This window comes from Giraffa tippelskirchi, chromosome X, assembly GCF_054371585.1.
Source record: "Giraffa tippelskirchi isolate mGirTip1 chromosome X, T2T-mGirTip1v1.2.pri, whole genome shotgun sequence".
In the NCBI taxonomy this organism is placed as follows: Eukaryota; Metazoa; Chordata; class Mammalia; order Artiodactyla; family Giraffidae; genus Giraffa; species Giraffa tippelskirchi.
This window is the reverse complement of record NC_137289.1, coordinates 60,768,728-60,789,020: the sequence shown is the minus strand read 5'-3', so window position 1 is coordinate 60,789,020 and position 20,293 is coordinate 60,768,728. Positions and strand designations below refer to the sequence as shown.

Here is a 20,293-nt window from a genome sequence, read left to right as displayed (position 1 = left end):
CAGAATGTTACGTTAAGTCAGCCATGTTTTCTTACTCTGGTGTCTCCTATGACCAGTGGCTTGCATTTGTCTGGTAGCTAGAGGGATTTGGTGGCATTGCCACCTCATAGACAAAATGGGAAGTTTTGTACTCTGTCTCCTCAGTAAAGAGTATGCAATATGTGGTCAGAAAAGAGTTTCCTTCTGGGTAAAGCTAATTAGCCTGACATGGAAATAAAACTCACCCCTTTGGTGTCATAAGTGCTGTGTTCTCTGCAACTCAACTGATCAGTTGAATTTATACACTAAAGCAAAAAGAGACATTTATTCCTGGTGAGAAGGCATCTGCTCATTTCCTATGTGTGTGATGCAGTTATGATTGACAAGTGTGTATGCAATATGCATAGGTAGTCAGCTTTTTAAGTGCTTAAACATTTATATGATCATAGTGAATCCACTCAGAGAGGGCAAAGAAGAGTCTGGACAGGTGTCAGGATATCTCAAAACCCTTTAGGTGCTGCTGAGGCATGAACATAATACACACCTTGAACATACACTCATTACAGTAAAGAACAGTACAGGAGTACTGTGAGCCTCTAAACATCCTGAGTTCTTTGGAATCTATGGTTGCAACTTATAGCCAATCAGCCCTTACCATGGTCAGGCATCTGAGATCCCATGGAGGTCACACTGGTGTTCAGCACATCGTTGACAGCAGTGTCACAATACAGGCTCCGCTGGACATCATGTTCACTGTCGGTCTGGTCGCTCTCCTCATGGCCACTATCCTTTAGGCTGTTGCCCTCTAAGTCCTTGAAGGTGGAGCTGCTGGGTTGAAGAAAGAATGATAATTTATAACTGTGACAGATTTGATTTTTAAAAATCTTTCAGAGCCAGGATGATGTCAGCTCTGTGATAAGGCCAACAGCGACTGGATGGTCCAACAGGGCAGGAGGAAGAAAACTTTCTGTTTAAAGATCATGGAACTTAACACTGTAGAGAGGTTCCCACTATTGGATGCTGATGAAGCTAATCACTTTCATTCACTTATCTTCAGGGCATCACTACAGGCGAGGCAGAAGGAACTACAATTCTGAAACAACCACCTGCAAAAAATATCATCATTTCAGAAGGTTTTTTCCTCTTATGCAATCAAAGTAAAATAATAACAGCTAAAGTTTACGGAGGGATTACTGTGCATGAGGCACTGTTCTAAGTGCTTGATATGAGTTAACTTTTTAAACTAATCACAACTCTATAAAAGAAAGGTGCTATTAATATTTGCATTTCATGAAAAAAGGAGGCACACATAAGTTGAATAACTTGTCCAAGATCACACAGCTGGTTAAAATGTAGCAGATTTAAGACCAAACCCAGGCAGTCTGACTCCAGAGCCTGGCCCCTTAACCTCTATTTATACTGCCTCTCCAAAGATGTCTACCAGGCAGCTGTGAAAATGATAGTGGCAGAAATTGACGTAATGCAATTCAAATAGAAAGGGTTATCAGGATCAGAGAACTCGGGTCAGATTTAACTGAGAGAGGCTGAGGGACAGAGTCAAAGAATAAAAGGAGAGGTAGGAGCTGAGAAGAGAGCCTTGGTGCATGGAAAGTAAGATGAAAATGAGAACCAGAGGAAACAGTGAGTGCAGTTATGCTACAAACATGGCAACCTGCAGCTCAAGACTTTGTGGGTAAATTTTTCTTGCACTTAGTAAATCAATCCACCATTCCGTGCACTAACCATACTACCCAAGAACCCCACACCATTTCTCAAAAAATAGAGAATAATACATCAGGTACATCCATAGAGGCCTCATCTGCTCTTTCTAATACTTTGTATGTCCTGACAGAATGTGCAGCTGTGATGCACCATGGACTATAAATTATGCATCTGAAATACCTAGTGAATGGTGAATCCATTCCCTAGTCAGTAAGGTAGCAGCAAAGGCATACTCAAGAAAATGTGTTGTCTCAACAAGGGAGAGCGGCATGCTTGTGAATCAGGACAAGTCCCAACAGACCTACTGTACTTCTGAAAAGGGAGCCCTGTGGAGATGACACAGCAAACTCACTTGATCTACTCAACCTTGAACATCCACAGGCCTAGCTCTCTGAGGCTTTGATAAGAACACTAAGTACATAGGATGAAGAGCTATGCCATGGACACAAAGGCTATATTGTCATTCTCCACACTGGTCAAAGGGAATGACAGCAGATTTTTAACATATGACCAACCTAGATGTAGCATGTTTGCTGCCCTGATTATGAAAAGAAAAAGATCAAAAGGGCAGTAACTGGAAAGCCATAATTATCAGAAAATGAAGGGCAAAAGGGGGTGAAGCACTGACCTATTTGCTAATTATTTTCAGAAAGACTAACTGAGCATCAACTGTATTAAAACTAAAATCACTCAATAGGCCAACTCACTCAGCTCCTTCAAATTATGTCACGTAGCTACTCAGCCCTGTGGACCCACCAGGATGCAGTTCTATTCAAAAACCAATCATTCTATGAGTTTTTTATGGTCATTAAGACCAATTGGAAACACATGCTTTAAAGTGTGTCACCATCTCTAGCTTCATGGCACAGATTTGGAGGCTTCCTGTAAGTACTAATTCCACAGCATGAACAGATTTAAGGTTTGCTTTTTAGAAAAAAAAAACTCTGGTCCTGTCCACATGCACCCCTGCACCTCAGGAGAAAGGAAATGACCTGCCTGGATGGTCTTACTGGCTCCTACATTTTTATAACAAATAATTTTTGACCTACATTCACTCCTGCCATCTGAAGCATGTGAAAATTTCTTTAGTTCACAATGCACAATTGTTACCTTAAACTATAGAATTCAAACCTGACTTGACTGCATTTCAGCAGTTGCTAAAACTTGCTTGAGATAAATGATGGTGAGGGGTATAAAATAAGGACAATGTAATTAACCATGATTTTAGAGCAAGTTCCTCAACCTCGGCACTACTGACACTGTGTGAGTCTGTTGGTAGGGGGAGGCTGTTCTGTCCATTATAAGAAGTTTAGCAGCATCTCTGGCCTCTATGCACTAGATGCCAGTCATGCCTCTCCCGGAAGGTACAACCAGAAATGTCTCCAGACATTGCCAAATCACTCCCAGTTGAGAACCACCACTCTAGGTTCTTTAAACCCTATTCCTGTAGCCTGTTATATTTCCTGACTGCAGTACAAAGAGCACTGAACTTGGAGTCATCAGAACAAGTGGTAACCCTTAGTCTGCCACTTCATCTGTGGGAACCTAGGCCTGATAGCTAACGTCTTTGTGCCTTGATTTCCTTGTCTGTAAAACGTGTCTGCTGGGAATTCCCTGGCGGTCCAGTGGACAGGATGCCATGCTTTCACTGCCAAGGGCCTGGGTTCAATCCCTTGTTGGAGAACTAAGCACATGATTATTAATCGACTATACTCCAATTTTCAACAAAAAAAAAAATGAAAAATTAAACCTTAGAAAAATGCATTTTGCTAAAATCTCCTTTACAAAGCAATTTTGAGGAATTCATGAAATACTTCACATGAAGTACCAGTTATACACAAATGCTCAATAAATGATTATTTCTTAATATGATCATTACTCCCATAGATGATAATGATTTCATTGACTTACAACTAAATATTATGCTACATAGTCTTTTTATTTTTTAATTGGAGGATAATTACTTTACAATACTGTAGTGGTTTTACCATACATTGACATGAATCAGCCATGGATGTACAAGTGTTCCCCATCCTGAACCCCCCTCCCACCTTCCTCCCCATCCCATCCCTCTGGGTCATCCCAGTGCACCAGCCCTGAGCACCCTGTCTCATGCATCGAAGCATCGAATCTGGACTGGCAATCTGTTTCACATATGATAATATACATGATTCAATGTTATTCTCTCAGATCATCCCACCCTCGCCTTCTTCCACAGAGTTCAAAAGACTGTTCTATACATCTGTGTCTCTTTTGCTGTCTCGCATATAGGGTTATTGTTACCATATTTCTAAATTCCATATATATGCATTAGTATATTGTAACACCCACAAAGATGTCCTTTTCATTATAGGGGACTGGAATGCAAAAGTAGGAAGTCAAGAAACACCTGGAGTAACAGGCAAATTTGGCCTTGGAGTACAGAATGAAGCAGGGCAAAGGCTAATAGAATTCTGCCAAGAGAACGCACTGGTCAGAGCAAACACCCTCTTCCAAAAACACAAAAGAAGACTCTACATATGGACATCACCAGATGGTCGACACCGAAATCAGATTGATTATATTCTTTGCAGCCAAAGATGGAGAAGCTCTATACAGTCAGCAAAAACAAGACCAGGAGCTGACTGTGGATCAGATCATGAACTCCTTATTGCCAAATTCAGACTTAAATTGAAGAAAGTAGGGAAAACCACTAGACCATTAAGGTATGACCTAAATCAAATCCCTTTTGACTATACAGTGGAAGTGACAAATAGATTTAAAGGACTAGATCTGATAGACAGAATGCCTGACGAACTATGGATGGAGGTTCGTGACATTGTACAGGAGACAGGGATCAAGACCATCCCCAAGAAAAAGAAATGCAAAAAAGCAAAATGGCTGTCTGACGAGGCCTTACAAATAGCTGTGAAAAGACGGGAAGCAAAAAGCAAAGGAGAAAAGGAAAGATATACCCATTTGAATGCAGAGTTCCAAAGAATAGCAAGGAAAGATAAGAAAGCCTTCCTCAGTGATCAATGCAAAGAAACAGAGGAAAACAATAGAAAGGGAAAGACTAGAGATCTCTTCAAGAAAATTAGAGATACCAAGGGAACATTTCATGCAAAGATGGGCTCAATAAAGGACAGAAATGGTAGGGACCTAACAGAAGCAGAGGATATTAAGAAGAGGTGGAAATAATACACAGAAAAATTGTACAAAAATGTTCTTCACGACCCAGACAATCACGATGGTGTGATCACTCACCTAGAACGTGACATCCTGGAATGTGAAGTCAAGTGGGCCTTAGGAAGCATCACTACGAACAAAGCTAGTGGAGGTGATGGAATTCCAGTCAAGCTATTTCAAATCCTGAAAGATGACGCTGTGAAAGTGCTGCACTCAATATGCCAGCAAATATGGAAAACTCAGCAGTGACCACAGGACTGGAAAAGGTCAGTTTTCATTCCAATCCCAAAGAAAGACAATGCCAAAGAATCCTCAAACTACCGCACAATTGCACTCATCTCACACACTAGTAAAGTAATGCTCAAAATTCTCCAAGCCAGGCTTTAGGAATACGTGAACCGTGAACTTCCAGATGTTCAAGCCAGTTTTAGAAAAGACAGAGAAACCAGAGGTCAAATTGCCAACATCCGATGGATCATCAAAAAAGCAAGAGAGTTCCAGAAGAACATCTATTTCTGCTTTATTGACTATACCAAAGCCTTTGACTGTGTGGATCACAATAAACTGTGGAAAATTCTGAAAGAGATGGGAATGCCAGACCACCTGACCTGCCTCTTGAGAAACCAGTATGCAGGTCACGAAGCAACAGGTAGAACTGGACATGGAACAACAGACTGGTTCCAAATAGGAAAAGGAGTACCTCAGGCTGTATATTGTCACCCTGCTTATTTAACTTATATGCAGAGTACATCATGAGAAACAGTGGGCTGGAGGAAGCACAAGCTGGAATCAAGATTGCCGGGAGAAATACCAATAACCTCAGATATGCAGATGACACCACCCTTATGGCAGAAAGTGAAGAAGAACTAAAGAGCCTCTTGATGAAAGTGAGAGAGGAGAGTGAAAAAGTTGGCTTAAAGCTCAACATTCAGAAAACTAAGATCATGGCATCCAGCCCCATCACTTCATGGCAGATAGATGGGGAAACAGTGGAAACAGTGGCTGACTTTATTTTTCTGGTCTCCAAAATCACCGCAGATGGTGACTGTAGCCATGAAATTAAAAGACACTTACTCCTTGGAAGGAAAGTTTTGACCAACCTAGATAGCATATTAAAAAGCAGAGACATTACTTTGCCAACAAAGGTCCATCTAGTCAAGGCCAAGGTTTTTCCAGTGGTCATGTATGGATGTGAGAGTTGGACTATAAAGAAAGCTGAGCGCCGAAGAACTGATGCTTTTGAACTGTGCTGTTGGAGGAGACTCTTGAGAGTCCCTTGGACTGCAAGGAGATCCAACCAGTCCATCCTAAAGGAGATCAGTCCTTGGGTGTTCATTGGAAGGACTGATGTTGAAGCTGAAACTCCAATACTTTGGCCACATGATGCAAAGAGCTGATTCATTGGAAAAGACCCTGATGCTGGGAAAGATTGAGGGCAGGAGGAGAAGGGGACAACAGAGGATGAGATGGCTGGATGGCATCACTGACTCAATGGGCATGGATTTGGGTGGACTCAGGGAATTGGTGATGGACAGGGAGGCCTGGCGTGCTGTGGTTCATGAGGTCGCAAAGAGTCAGACACAACTGAGTGACTGAATTGAACTGAACTGAATACTATATTGGTGTATTTCTTTCTGGCTTACTTCCCTCTGTATAATAGGCTCCAGTTTCATCCACCTCATTAGAACTGATTCAAGTGTATTCTTTTTAATGGCTGTGTAATATTCCATTGTGTATATGTACCACAGCTTTCTTATCCATTTGTCTGCTGATGGACAGCTGTTTCCATGTCCTGGCTATTATAAACAGTGCTGCGATGAACATTGGGGTGCACGTGTCTCTTTCAATTCTGGTTTCCTCAGTGTGTATGCCCAGCTGTGGGATTGCTGGGTCATATGGCAGTTCTATTTCCAGTTTTTTAAGGTCTCTCTACACTGTTCTCCATAGTGGCTGTACTAGTTGGCATTCCCACCAACAGTGTAAGAGGGTTCCCTTTTCTCCACACCCTCTCCAGCATTTATTGTTTGTAGACTTGTGGATAGCAGCCATTCTGATCAGCGTGAGATGGTACCTCATTGTGGTTTTAATTTGCATTTCTCTGATAATGAGTGATGTTGAGCATCTTTTCATGTGTTTGTTAGCCATCTGTATGTCTTCTTTGGAGAAATGTACATATTCTTTTTATAGGATTGATATAGGAAATGCATATATAAAGAATGCTTCTGTATCTTCTGTAACTATATAGTCAAACATTGTCCACTACATTAATTTCTTCTAAAATTAAGGGACAGGAAAAAAATTCTCCTATCCAACGGGTATCCTTCCTTTATTGAAAAATGAGAATGACATGCTCTGGTATACTTATTCTGTGTTGGCTTCTCAAAAGCTTCAAGGAAAATATAATGTTTAATTGCAGTGAGTTAGATGCCAGGGATCTCTATTTAGCTTTTCCTAATTGGTTTTGGCTCTGTCTTTTAAAATTTTGATCATCATTTTTATATGCACCTAAGTATTATAAACCACATTGGAGCTTTTGGCTTTTTATAGGAAGAAGAGAAATAACAAAATAGTGAAGAATTGGTTACTTGGACTTAAGGGACTGGTAATTTGAGAATGAGAAGTCATATGTTCTCTAAAGAAACAGCAAAGTGTATTAACCCCCTCCGCCAAACCTTAAAATAGTTAACTTGTATAAAGATCAGTTTGCCCATCTGACAAACTAAGTGCCACTTACTCTCATCCTGTAAGGACATTTAGTGGCTTAATGAATGGATTTCTGTAAGGTAAGACTCAGTAAGCAAGATGCTGCAAATTGTAAAACAGCCTGGTAAATGGCCACTCACCCAAAACAAATAACAATTTATGCCAGGCATAAAAAAAATGCTGATTTCACTTGCTTTATTCCCTATGTACCTCTTGGGAGATGAAAGACTTGTAAACCAACTTTTGTGGGGCAATAAATTAGGGTTCTTTTTGCAATGGTATTGTAAATACAGATGTTTCTATTACTTGTTCTGGTGACTAACAGAGGAACAAGTTTGAAAAAAGTTGGAGTAAGATTCTGTACATAAGACTCAGAGAATACTTGATGAATGAACATTACTAACATTCTGACCCATATTTACACTTAAAAATATTAGAAATCTTTCCAAAGGACAGAAAAATCTGAAAGGAGACCATATCTTTCTAGTAGGTAACACCACACACCCAGGAAATAGCTTCTGAGAATAAGAATTGACTAAAAGTCGAAAGAGTAGGGTAACTATATTAAGAAACATAAGATCCTAGAGTGGTTCTTGGATCACCTGTATCACAATCACCTCGGGAATCTGTGAAACTGGAGATTCTCTAGGGATGGCGTTAGAGCCTGCATTTAACAAGCCTCACAGGTGATTCTAATGCACATAAAAGGCCAGAAATTGCCGGTTTAAAGGAACGTTTAATGCTAGTTTTCAATGGGAAAATGCTGAGTTTTTTTTTTTTAACTTTTTTCATCCATTCCTTCAATAGATATGTACCAGCATTTGTTATAGACAAGGCACCATACCAGGTGCTGCAAAACTCCAGGACAATTCAGGTGGAAAAGGAAAGCACTCTGTATGGTTTAGGAACCAATGCTCATTTTCTTTCCCACACTGCTTCAGAGCCATGTTCATTTCCTGCTTTATTTTCTTTGAGCTACAGCCCCATGCCCTGCTTGATATTGCTCAAAAGCACTGCAGGAGTGGGTATCAGACAGCAGTACAGAAAACTGGCATGAGGAAAGACAGTGTTGTAGCAGGGGCAATGTCCCACTGCTGGCTTTCCTTGCTCTGAAATGATAACAAGGCAACAAACATAGCAGGAAGGAAATTCGTCCAGAAGAAATTCTGAACTGTCTTGGCTTGTTAATCTGGGACTCTGACATAAACCTTGGGTATACCTACAGGTTACAGATGACGTTCTGGGGGAAAAAAATAAAATACAGAAATAAATCGCTAGGTTACTCAGTGCAGAAGATTATGGGGCAATGTGCTATATATCTTCCGTTACATTTCCTGATCTACTCCTCACCCTTCTGAACCTTAATTTGTGCTAGGAGAAACCCCCTTGCCTTCTGGCTTTCTGTTGGTTTACCCGAGGTAGACAGATGAGAGAGAGAAAAGGAAGCCTGCACGTTAGACACTTAATAAGCCCTAGAGAATGCCAAAAAGAAGGGTCTAAGAAGAATCCTTGGGTGGGTAGAAAGTGAATAAAAGAAGGAAAAATGGATAGGAAAAGAAGTTCTCAAAGTTGGCCTGAAATTGGATTGGCATTTAAAGGAACAAGAACTTGATAATAAAATTAAGACTGATAATCAGATTCAGAATTTTCTGGCCAGGAGATTTCCCATGCATGTAAGTGGATCCTCAAGAAACCACATACAGTGAAACACCTTTTAAACATCACTGTGAGCTATGTGAACACAGTTTGTGTGGTTTTATCACCTGATGTTACTACTCTCTTAACACTTTCCACACATTTTACACTTAAAATAGTTAGTCCCCCTCAAAAAGCATAGCACACAAGATTTCCTGTGTCTTTCCAGGTATTGTGCTTTGTCTAAATTCAACTGATCCCATAAATCCCAAGAACTTTGTAGTTTTCCAAAGCTCTCAGGGTTCCAAAAACAGAACCTGGCAAAAACGCTTGTGTCCCTGAGCTTTCCTCTTAACCAAGGTGATCCCTGATTGGAAAAAAAAAAAAAAAGCACTATCTTTGATCTCAGGGAACATCAAGAGATGTTTCCACTGAAAGCCTATTAAGTCCACATTGTACCTTTTGTGTGTACATGTGTGTAAATAAAAACATATAATTAATCAAAATCAGAAGTTCTAGTGAGTCCCAAAGCTGCTAAAGAAATACATGTGTCCCAAAAGCTAAATGTTTGAACATAAGTTTTCATCTCATCAGTTTGCCTTGTGCATTGGATATTCAGGTATGACCTAAGATGGTGAGGGTTCCCAAGAGTCTTAGCTTTCTGCCATGCTATGAAAATGAGGTTCATGAGCCCATTATACAGAGTGAAGTAAGCCAGAAAGAAAAACACCAATACAGTATACTAATGCATATATATGGAATTTGAAAGATGGTAACAAGAACCCTATATGCAAGACAGAATAAGAGACACAGATGCACAGAACAGTATTATGGACTCTGAGGGAGAAGGTGAGGGTGGGACGTTCTGGGAGAATAGCACTGAAACATGTATATTATCATATGTGAAACAGAACACGATTCCATGTTCGATGCATGAGACAAATGCTCAGGGCCGGGGCAATGGGATGGCCCAGAGGGATGGGATGGGAGGGAGGTGGGAGGGGGGTTCAGGATGGGGAACACATGTAAACCCATGGCTGATTCATGTCAATGTATGGCAAAAACTACTACAATATTGTAAAGTAATTATCCCCCAACTAAAATAAATAAATTTATTAAAAAAAAAAAAAAAGGAAAATCAGGTTCATGCTATGAGTTTAACCTGGTCATAGAATTCCCACGTACCCAGAACTAGCCCAAGGGGCCTGTGAGGATAGGCAACTCACTGTTTTTATCAGAAGTCTGAAAAAAGGAGCTTTGAAATAACAGTTCTGAAGTAGAAAAGAAAGCAAATTTCTGCTGCAGTTACTCTAATCAGTGTACAAAAAGAGGGCTTTTATCCTTCCTAATAAATCAGTTGAATAATTTTGATTTCCTCACCTTTTGATTTATTCTGTGGGCCAAGAAAATATTCAAAATGGATCCCTCCCAATCCCTCAAAAAATTCCAAACAATGCTATGACTGTTAATACTGGGCTATCCATTTTCACATAATTAACAATTATCACTTAAGGTCACAAGTGATTCCAGACCTATACAGATAAGCCTAGCATGTTAGCAGGCATTACTGCAGCATCATGAATTAAATTAGATCTGAATTAAAGTTGTTTCTACAACAAACTAGTTTATTCCTCAAATCCTACCCTTCTAGTGATACAAATTTATGGGATTAGAGCCAGCAAAATAATAGAATTTTCAGATCTTGTCTACTGCAGCTCTAACATACCCTGCTTGCTTCTCTATTTCATTTCTATTATCACACACACAGTTCAATTTTAGCTACAGAATAACCACTGGACCATTTAAGAAGACAATTGCATCAAACAGTAATAAAGGCATCATCTGAATGGTCAGTACCAGTTTTTCTGCACAAATTCTCTGCTTAGAGGACTCCCTAAACCCCTTATCTTGCCTGCCTTGGGCACCTTGGTGACCACCACACCAGATGGAATCTTCCTTCCTGGAATCTTCCTGCCCTGGAATCTTCCAGGCAGTATTCAGCTCTGTATTCACATACATTGTGTCTCCATGAATAACTGAGTTATGAGCAACCATTCACATAAATCTCAACTTTGAATGCTTCGTTTGAAATACTTAATACAAGATTTATTGTATTAGCAAGTATATTATCTTTCCTTCTCTCATCTCTAAAGTTATTTAAAGATAAGGAGTTAGTTTGTCTGTCATTAAAATAGCCTTAAAATGATTTCAAAATTGTCAAAATAACAGCCATCAACCATCTTAAAATTCAATAGAAGATACACAGAAAATTTTAATATTAGATTTCTAAATCATCACATCACATTTTATTTTAACATGACCCCAATTTTAATTTAATTATTTCTGTATACAGTTACATAAAGAAACATGATAAAATGCCAACACTGATTTTGGGTGGTGGAATTACCAGTGATTTTTATTTAGTTTTTTTTTTAATGCTTTTCTGAATTTTCCTAATTTCCTACAATAAGCAGAGAAGCATTTTCACTTTAAAATCTGAAAAGGCATCATTAAAAAATATCTTCTTGCTTTTTGTATTAAATTAAGCTTAATTGTAGAAATAGGCAAGCAAACCAACATACCTTTTGATTAAATGGGCTCGGCTGTTCACGTAGTTGGAGTCAAAGGAATAATTTTCAGTCTGCAATGGGGAAAGAAAAGATTAAAAATGTTATGGAGGTGATTCATGAAAAGAGTCAAACTGTCCTACTTAGGAGGAATTTTTCTACTGGGCAAGAGGCAATGAATGAATCAAAAACTAAGGCCATAGTGGGGCAACACCCTGACAAATACCTGCCACCTCCTTGGGGCCCTGGGGGCTCTGTAGAGGCAGCCCCCTGGCCAGAGGAAGATGAACTTGACACAAACATCCCCTAGAATACGCCTGACTACTGACCACGCAACCACTTAGGGAAGATACAGCATGACCCAAACTCTTTACAGAAACTAATTGCTTCCCATTCCCCAGTGGACACAATTCTCTGCCCATTAAATTGACTGGAAGTTCAAAGGTATTTTTATTAGTAATAGATAATTAACATGTTAAAATATTTATGCCACAGATATGGAAATGCAGGCAAGGTAATCCCCCACTGTGGATTTAAACTCTGCACTTCCCTTTGTTTTAAGACATTTTGCTCAGCACTGGTTATATAGGGAGGCCTTCATTTTATCACAGATATAAAGGCAAACAAGTATTACACCTAAAACGGGGTGAAAAGCAGTCCACAGGGGGTGCCAAAGCCTTTCATGTGAAACATGAAGTTTGAAAGCAAACCCCTGTCTCAGCTCCTATCATTAAAACACCACTGTCTAATGCGGTTACAGTAGACTGCCTGAGCAACAGCTTTACGAAATCAAATGCAGAATACCTGCCAGATGAAAGAGTTGGGAAAACAGCTGATAAGCATCCAGAGCTTGGGGGCAGATTGAAGGGGGGTCAGCCTTAGGAGGGGGAAACACAGAGAAAAGTCAACACTGAAGTAACTGGAGGTCCTAAAAAAGTGGATCTTATGTCCAAAACTAAAGTACTACTCTGGTTAATCACTGTATAAACTGAAAAATGCCCATCTCCTCTGCCCTCCTGCCAGTCTACCAGAAATTCTCACCATTCTCACCATTCCTTAGGGCCTTCTGAAATCACCTCAACTGAAAGTGCCTGTGAAAGGAAACACAATAGCTGTCGAGCTAACAAACAGCAGATTCCTTTCAGATGACTACATGTCACACATGAACTATGCTAGGCTCTTAGATGCAGCTCTAGGTTTCAGGGAGCTCAGACTCCTTGAAAACAGTAAAACAGAACAGGTGATAGCAATTCTACCACATGAGTACCAAAGAGCCAGCAGTCTGGATAGGGACCCTAAGTATCTAGAGTAGGTGGGGATGGGGGTGGAGCGTAGGTGAGAGAAAGAGAATGTAGGGAGAAGAAAACTAAATCCCCATCACTCTCCTGTACTTCCTGGTGCATGCCCATGTTCTCCCCATGCCCCTTATTTGAAGATGAGCTGTGTAATAACATCTGGGCTTCCCAGGTGGCACTAGTGGTAAAGAACTTGCCTGCCAATGTAGGAAACATAAGAGACACAGGTTCAATCCCTGGGTTGGGAAGATTCCCCCCAGGAGGGCATGGCAGCCCACTACAGTATTCTTGCCTGGAGAATCCCATGGACAGAGGAGCCTGGCAGGTTACAGTCCATGGGGTCGGAAAAGAGTCAGACGTGACTGAAGCGACTGAGCATGCGCACATGCAAGCACACTGGCTTTTTCTAAAGGATAAAATCCCCTTTAATGAAAATCACAAGTTTTGGTGTTGTTGGAAGGAATGGATTGGGAGAGTTAAAATCAAAAGGGTTAGTTCATTTCTAATTGGTTCATAAGAAAATGGAGGCTGAAATTGTTGCAAACATAACTACAAGAGGAGGAAACAAACTTGAAGCTGCATTGGGAATACAGTGCTGGAAGAGGTTATCCATCAGTGAGTCAACCAACGAGCACTTCTTGAATTAATTTTTACACCAATATAAAAGGCAAAAATAGTGTTGGGTAAATGTGTCCTATGATATTCAGTACAATATATAATTTAATAAGTGGAAGTCTGCTAAGTGCTTCCCAGGTAGTACTGGTGGTAAAGAATCCGACTGCCAATGCAGGTAGACATAAGAGATGCAGGTTCGATCCCTGGGTTGGGAAGATCTCCTGAAGGCGGGCATGGCAACCCACTCCAGTATTCTTGCCTAGAGAATCCCATGGACAGAGGAGCCTGGTGGGCTACAGTCCATAGAGTTGCAAAGAGTAGGACTCAACTAAAGCGACTTAGTACACGAAACACACTAACTGCCCCCCACACACACACACAAAAGGATTCTGCCCAAATAAAACAGGGAACTGATTAAGCACTGAGTTTAATTATTAGTTTGTGCAACCTTGGGCAAATTACTTAATTTCTACGTGTCTCACTTTCCTCCTCCATAAAATAGGCATGCATTCACGTGTGCTAATTTGCTTCAGTCATGTCCAACTCTTCGTGACCCTATGGACTGTACCCTGCCAGGCTCTTTTGTCCAGGGGATTCTCCAGGCAAGAATACTGGAGTGGGTTGCCATGCCCCCCCACCCAGGGGATATTCCCAATCCAGGGATCGAACCCATGTCTTATGTCTCCTGCATCGACAGGCTGGTTCTTTACTACTAGCGCCACCTGGGGAGCCCTAAAATAGGCATAACAGAAAACAAATCCTAAGGGGAATTTCAAGTGCATTTGTCATAACTCATGGTAGGAATGATGGAAATCCTTATCCTCTGCTTTCTACAGAACATGGATCCCCAAGTAGGATCTGGGATTTGCCGCATTTGGGCAATAAAAGAGTGCCATGCAGCACACATTCCATCGCAGCCTCCAAACTTCCTAAATCATTTTTTCAAGGAAGTTAACAGAGACACAGATGTAAAAGAAAGGAGGATACTAGCTTTGCACAGAAAGCATGAGCAACATTCCAAGATATTGTCACATTAAGTCAGTTTTCAGGTAGAATATTTTATACTGCTTTGCATATATGGATGTCCAGTCTGTGTGCACTGTGCTTCAAATACGGAGCCCTGTGGAGATATGACAGAACTCTGGGCAAATAAGCTAAACCATACAAATTTATCCCTCGTGATTGTACTACTTCTTGGTCCTAATGGAGTACTATATCTCACTTTGAAGATTCCCACTCACAGGCACTGAGTTATAGGAGGACTCAGGTCTAGAAAATTTACTTATGGAAACTCAGCAATTCTCTTTCCCTTGCTGTGGTATACAGATGGATTAACCTGGACAGATATGCCAGGCATGATCTGCCACTGTAGGTAGGAAAGTATGATTGAAGCTTATCACCTTGCTATCTTTCTCTTTTTACTCTAAAAGGGTAAACCCCTCACCCCCGCCACCCATTTTCATCTGACCCGACCTTCAAATGTAAATATTCTATTCCCCAAACCAGCACAAACCATAATAGACAAATGGCCCAGGCTACATCCTCATGCAATTAGAAGCACTAGTCATGAGGCAGGTTCCTAGAACAGATTTTCCCATAGTTGATGGAGCTATGCTGAGTCATCCATTGCATTTTGCCTCTGTAATCAGTCTCAGGTCTCTTTGTGAGGCAGCTTGGTGAGAACTATGGAAACAACCTATGCAACAGAATTATTCTATTAATAAATGGAGAGAATATACTATTGTGGCCTCATTAGGACTACAGTCCAAACAACTGAGCAAACTGGCCATAGATGGCCTATGATGAGTCAGGGTAAACTAACATCAAGTATTCTTGCTTGTACTGATTCAAAGTGTGTGCTCAAATCCAAATTCACTGAAAGATTACATTTTTTCTCACACTTCAGGTAGAGCAAAGAATGAGACTCAGACCACCCCGAAGAAGGAAATAATTTTTCTTAATGAATAGTTTGCAAGTCTTAAGCCAGTGGTTCTCAGCCCTAACTGCACATTAGAGTCAACTAGGGAATTTTTTTTTTTTTAATACTGTTGAGAAGATCCCACTCCAAGAGATTCTGAGGTAATTGGTCTGGAGTGGGGCCCAGGAATTAGCACTTTTTTAAAAGCTTCCTAGGTAATTCTAACAGACATCCAGAGTGGAGAACTGTCTTGGGAAAAAGACCAGACACTGGCTTTGATCTGATGTGATGTGTTTTCTAAGGCAAGCCCAGAAGATGGCATCTCTTTTGCCAGACTATCTACCAAGGTCATCTCAACAAAGGCTAAAAAAATGACAAAAGAAATACACGTTTTCGGAAATAATAAAAGAGCTTTTCTTTTTTGCATGAATGTATTGGCTCCCAGTTAGCCTTATTTAATCAAAATTTGCTTGACATTATTCCAGGCCCCTCTCTAAGTATTCTAAATGGGAAATAACATGAAACATTTGAGAGGGAAAATTTTCTCTAGGAAATGTCCCCATCTCCAATTAGACAGCCAAGTTAACACAGGAACACAGCAAAGAGACAAGAACATTTGTTTCTGAAAAACCTAAATTTTGACACTAAAAAAACTGGGTCTAGAGCAAACTTTTATTATATAGTATTTTTATAATAATAATTATATTCCCAGTCTCAACAGTAAGTGTCACTTTCCTATCATTTAACATATTCCTCCCAAACCCTTTCTCTAATTAGAATTCTTTATCCTAAGATTCACTGAGAACAGACTTCTTACTTTGTTTAGGTTTAATCAAATATGAATTTTCTGAAAACATAAAGAATAAATACTTGTGGATAGTAGAGTTTTTTGGATAGCTTAGAGCTTTCTTCTCTAAGGACTAAAACTTTGGTTTAAAATCCTACCCATTATGCCTTTTTTTACATTTTTTATTGGAGGGTAATTGCTTCATAATATTGTGCTGGTTTCTGGCATATATCAACATGAACCGGCCACAGGTATACATATGTCCCCTGTCTCTTGAACCTCCCTCCCATCTCCCACCACATCCCACCCCCCTAGGTTGTCACAGAGCACTAGATTAAGCTCCCTGTGTCACACAGCAAATTCCCACTGTCTATCTGTTTTACATATGGTAATGTATATGTTTCCTCACTACTCTCTCAATTCATCCCACCCTCTCCTTCCCCCACTGTGTCCACGAGTCTGTTCTCTATGTCTGCATCTTCATTGCTGCCCCGCAAATAAGTTCATTAGTACCATCTTTCTAGATTCCACACACATGCATTAACATACAATATTTGTCTTTCTCTTTCTGACTTACTTCACTCTGTACAATAGGCTGTAGGTTCATCCACCTCATTAGGACTGACTCAAATGTGTGCTTTTTAGTAGCTGAGTAATATTCCATTATATATATGTACCACAATTTCTGTATCAATTCATCTGTCAGTGGACACCTAGGCTGCTTCCGTGTTCTAGACATTTAAAAAATGTTACAACAAACTGCCTTGTTTTTGAAAGTTATTGCAGTTTCTTAATGGCTCCTCAGAACCACCTTTCTAAACATAAATCACTGTACCATGCAGGTTTTGCCTGTACACTGACTGACTCCAAAACACTGTGTGTTTTGAGTTCTTACCTTTAATTTTTAACATATGTCTCCCACCAACTTGCCATAAAATACTCAATATTGTTACTTCTCAATGCTATTAGTACACCAAAAGCAGCTCCTCTTCCATCTCAAGTTTGATACTTTTCTCCTGTGTTCCTAGAAACTATATATTTGTTAGAATAGTCTAGAAAATGAGAATTTCTAGATAGAGAGATGAGATGTTTTTCTAAGAAGGAAATGGTATGATCTTTATTGCAAGGGCTTTTCTATAATGTTTCGGGTTTTGTTGTTGTTTAGTTTTTTTAACTGCACAGGAGCCTTCTTTGCTAACTACTTTCAATTCTCATCTTCTTTCTGGATGTGGGAGGTTTCTAGAGAGACTTTGGGGTGGGTGGTATGTTATTATGTTAATGAGTCTGGCACATCACAAGTCAAATACTTCCACTTTGTCAGGCCCCCAAGGTACCAGAATGCCCTACTTAAATTGTCATTTTGCATTACTTTCACAGTTCACTGAGTTGTGCCCTAGTCTCTGGAAGAGTGACTGTGACTCTCAGTCACCAGGCTGTATCACCAGGATATACTTCAACCCTAAGGAGAAAGAAGCCCAATAAATGCAGATATCCAGGACTAGAATCTTTGCCCAGAGGCACAAATCCCCAGGTCACATTATAAAGTTAAAAAAGGTTACAGACGCTGAGATGAAAACCTTAAGGTTTTCATTTGAAAATGAACAGCCATTTTAAATTATACTTTAAAAGTCCCATCAAAACTGAAAAACATTATAGCTATAATCTGCTAATTTCTTTTTAATTTTTCACTCAGTCATTTTATCAATACAAATAGGAAAACTAGAATCTCAAATCAGATGCACAGCAAAATGATTTTTAAATGCTGGTTCTTTTCTTAACTGTTGATGTCTAGTAATAATAATTGTACCTATTGATCAATAATGATAAGACTCATAACCTTTTTCTGAAAGTAAGTGCTGCTTTAGATGTTCAAATGGCATCTTCTCACAAAGGCATTTTTTTTAGGAAATGAATTGACAAATGGCCTTTCCCTCCTTACTATCTTCAGCACATAAAAATGAAAATGTAAATTCTATATAAAAATAAAGCTAACATGCCTGCAGCTAGAATGTATATTCAAAGACTCATTCATCCAGACAGCAGAAGCTGAATGAGAAATTAGTGAAGACAGAATAAAAGGCACCATCCCCAGAGCTGCCATCACTAGAATTACCCTGAACTGGAAAACAAGCTAGGTAAACTTCCACTAGCCATGCCTACATACACATTAGCACTAATTCTCATGCACACACACACACACACACACACACACACAGTCTGACTACAGTAAGCAATGTGATGTAGGGGAGGGGGCGAACTGAATTCTCTCCTCTTGTCTGTCACTGACTCATTGGTGGCCTTGAATAAAGCACTTGATCCCTCTCGAAGTGTTAATTTATCTCTCTAGGAAATAAAGAGAATAACCCAAGTGATGCCAATGTTCCCTTCAAGCCCCCCAAATTCTAGGATTCTAAAACAAAATGGCTCTTGTTCAGTCATTCATTTTTTCATTCATTCCTACATTCAATAAACATCCACCAAACCCTGAGAATGAAAAAAAAAAAGATATAGGCTAGACCAGCAAGGAGATAACAAACTGAGAGACCCTCTGCTAGTGATGGTTATACTTGTGCACAGGCTATGGAGTGCACCTTTGAGAACTGTACCGCAACTCAACGTAACTAAAATCTGTCGCTAAGTGATGTCTGACTCTTTTGCGATCCCATGGACTGCAGCTGACAAGGTCCATAGGATTTCCCAGGCAAGAATACTGGATTGGGTTGCCATTTCCTTCTCCACTATGGAATTAAGTAGCACCCTAATGGCTTGATGATAGTAGGTGTCACACATAGCAGAATTTGGCCTTTATATTTGCTACACGTACAAACCCACGTCACAAATACAGGGAACCTCTTTCTCCTATCAAATGAATTATAAAACTTGTAAAATTCTTACAAATAGCATGCCCCTTTGGCTCCACTTCCACAGCCTTCATCACCTTGTGCCCCTACTTCTTCTCCATCTGCCTTTTGCCCATTCTGCAAAATGCTATGTGAATAACCTTTCTTGCCCACTATTTTCATCACAACATTTCTCTTTTCAAGGCTTCAAAGAAACCTTTCAATGGTTCCCTGTTACATTTAGCATTAGTGGTTTAGTCACTAAGTCGTGTCCAACTCTTGCGACCCCACGGACTGTAGCCTGCCAGGCTCATCTGTCCGTGGGATTTTCCAGGCAAGAATACTGGAGTGGATTGCCATTTCCTTCTCCAGGAGATCTTCTTGACCCAGGAATCGAACCTGGGTCTCCTGCATTGCAGGCAGATTCTTTACCATCTGAGCTGACTTGAAATTAAACCTTTAGCTGAGCAGTCATCCAATACCAAGTCCTCTACTTCCCACATATCTCAACCCTCATTTCTAATATGCCTACATCTCTGACCATCCCACACAGCTTAACATGTTCTCAGCACTTAGTGTACAGACTATGTGATGTACTTATGCTTTTCCTCAGGTTCTATGATTATTTCATGTGTAGTATGTCAGTATATCCTCCAACTAGACTGGAAGCTTTCTTTTGAAGTCTCAGTGCCACAATGCTGGACACTTAGCAAGTGCTCATGTAATGAATCCATCAATGAAAGACCAGAGAAGGGATGGAAGAGGTTAAGAACAAAGCTCCCTATTACTGTTAAAGCAGATGACCAAATCTGTAAGGCCAAGGTGGTCTGTTTCTTCAGAAAGCATCCCTTCTGCCCACTGTCTTCTGTAGTTACAGTTTGTTCTCTGTCCTTACTCCCAACAATGACCTTATAAATACACAGTAGTCTAGATATAACTGCCAAGGATAAAATGCCAGGGTTAGGTGATTCCTGCCCGTCATCCATCAGTCCTGCCATATCTCTGGGAATGGCAGTAATGACACGATAGTGTTTCCAAAACAGGGTAGATAAAATTTCTGTGAA

General features: G+C 40.1%; 1 protein-coding gene across 3 annotated transcripts in view; it reads right to left on the bottom strand.

Annotated features, from left to right (window-relative positions):
- PCDH19 (protocadherin 19) overlaps positions 1–20,293 on the bottom strand; it is a 115,405-nt gene that overhangs the window by 44,455 nt on the left and 50,657 nt on the right. For 2 of the 3 annotated variants that reach the window (XM_081567056.1, XM_081567055.1), the window contains 2 exons: positions 11,790–11,848; positions 635–807 (listed from right to left, as the gene is read on the bottom strand). In XM_081567056.1, the coding sequence (XP_081423182.1) occupies positions 635–807; positions 11,790–11,848 (232 nt within the window). The remainder of the gene's footprint in view (positions 1–634; positions 808–11,789; positions 11,849–20,293) is intronic. The other variant, XM_081567057.1, reaches the window with a different exon arrangement.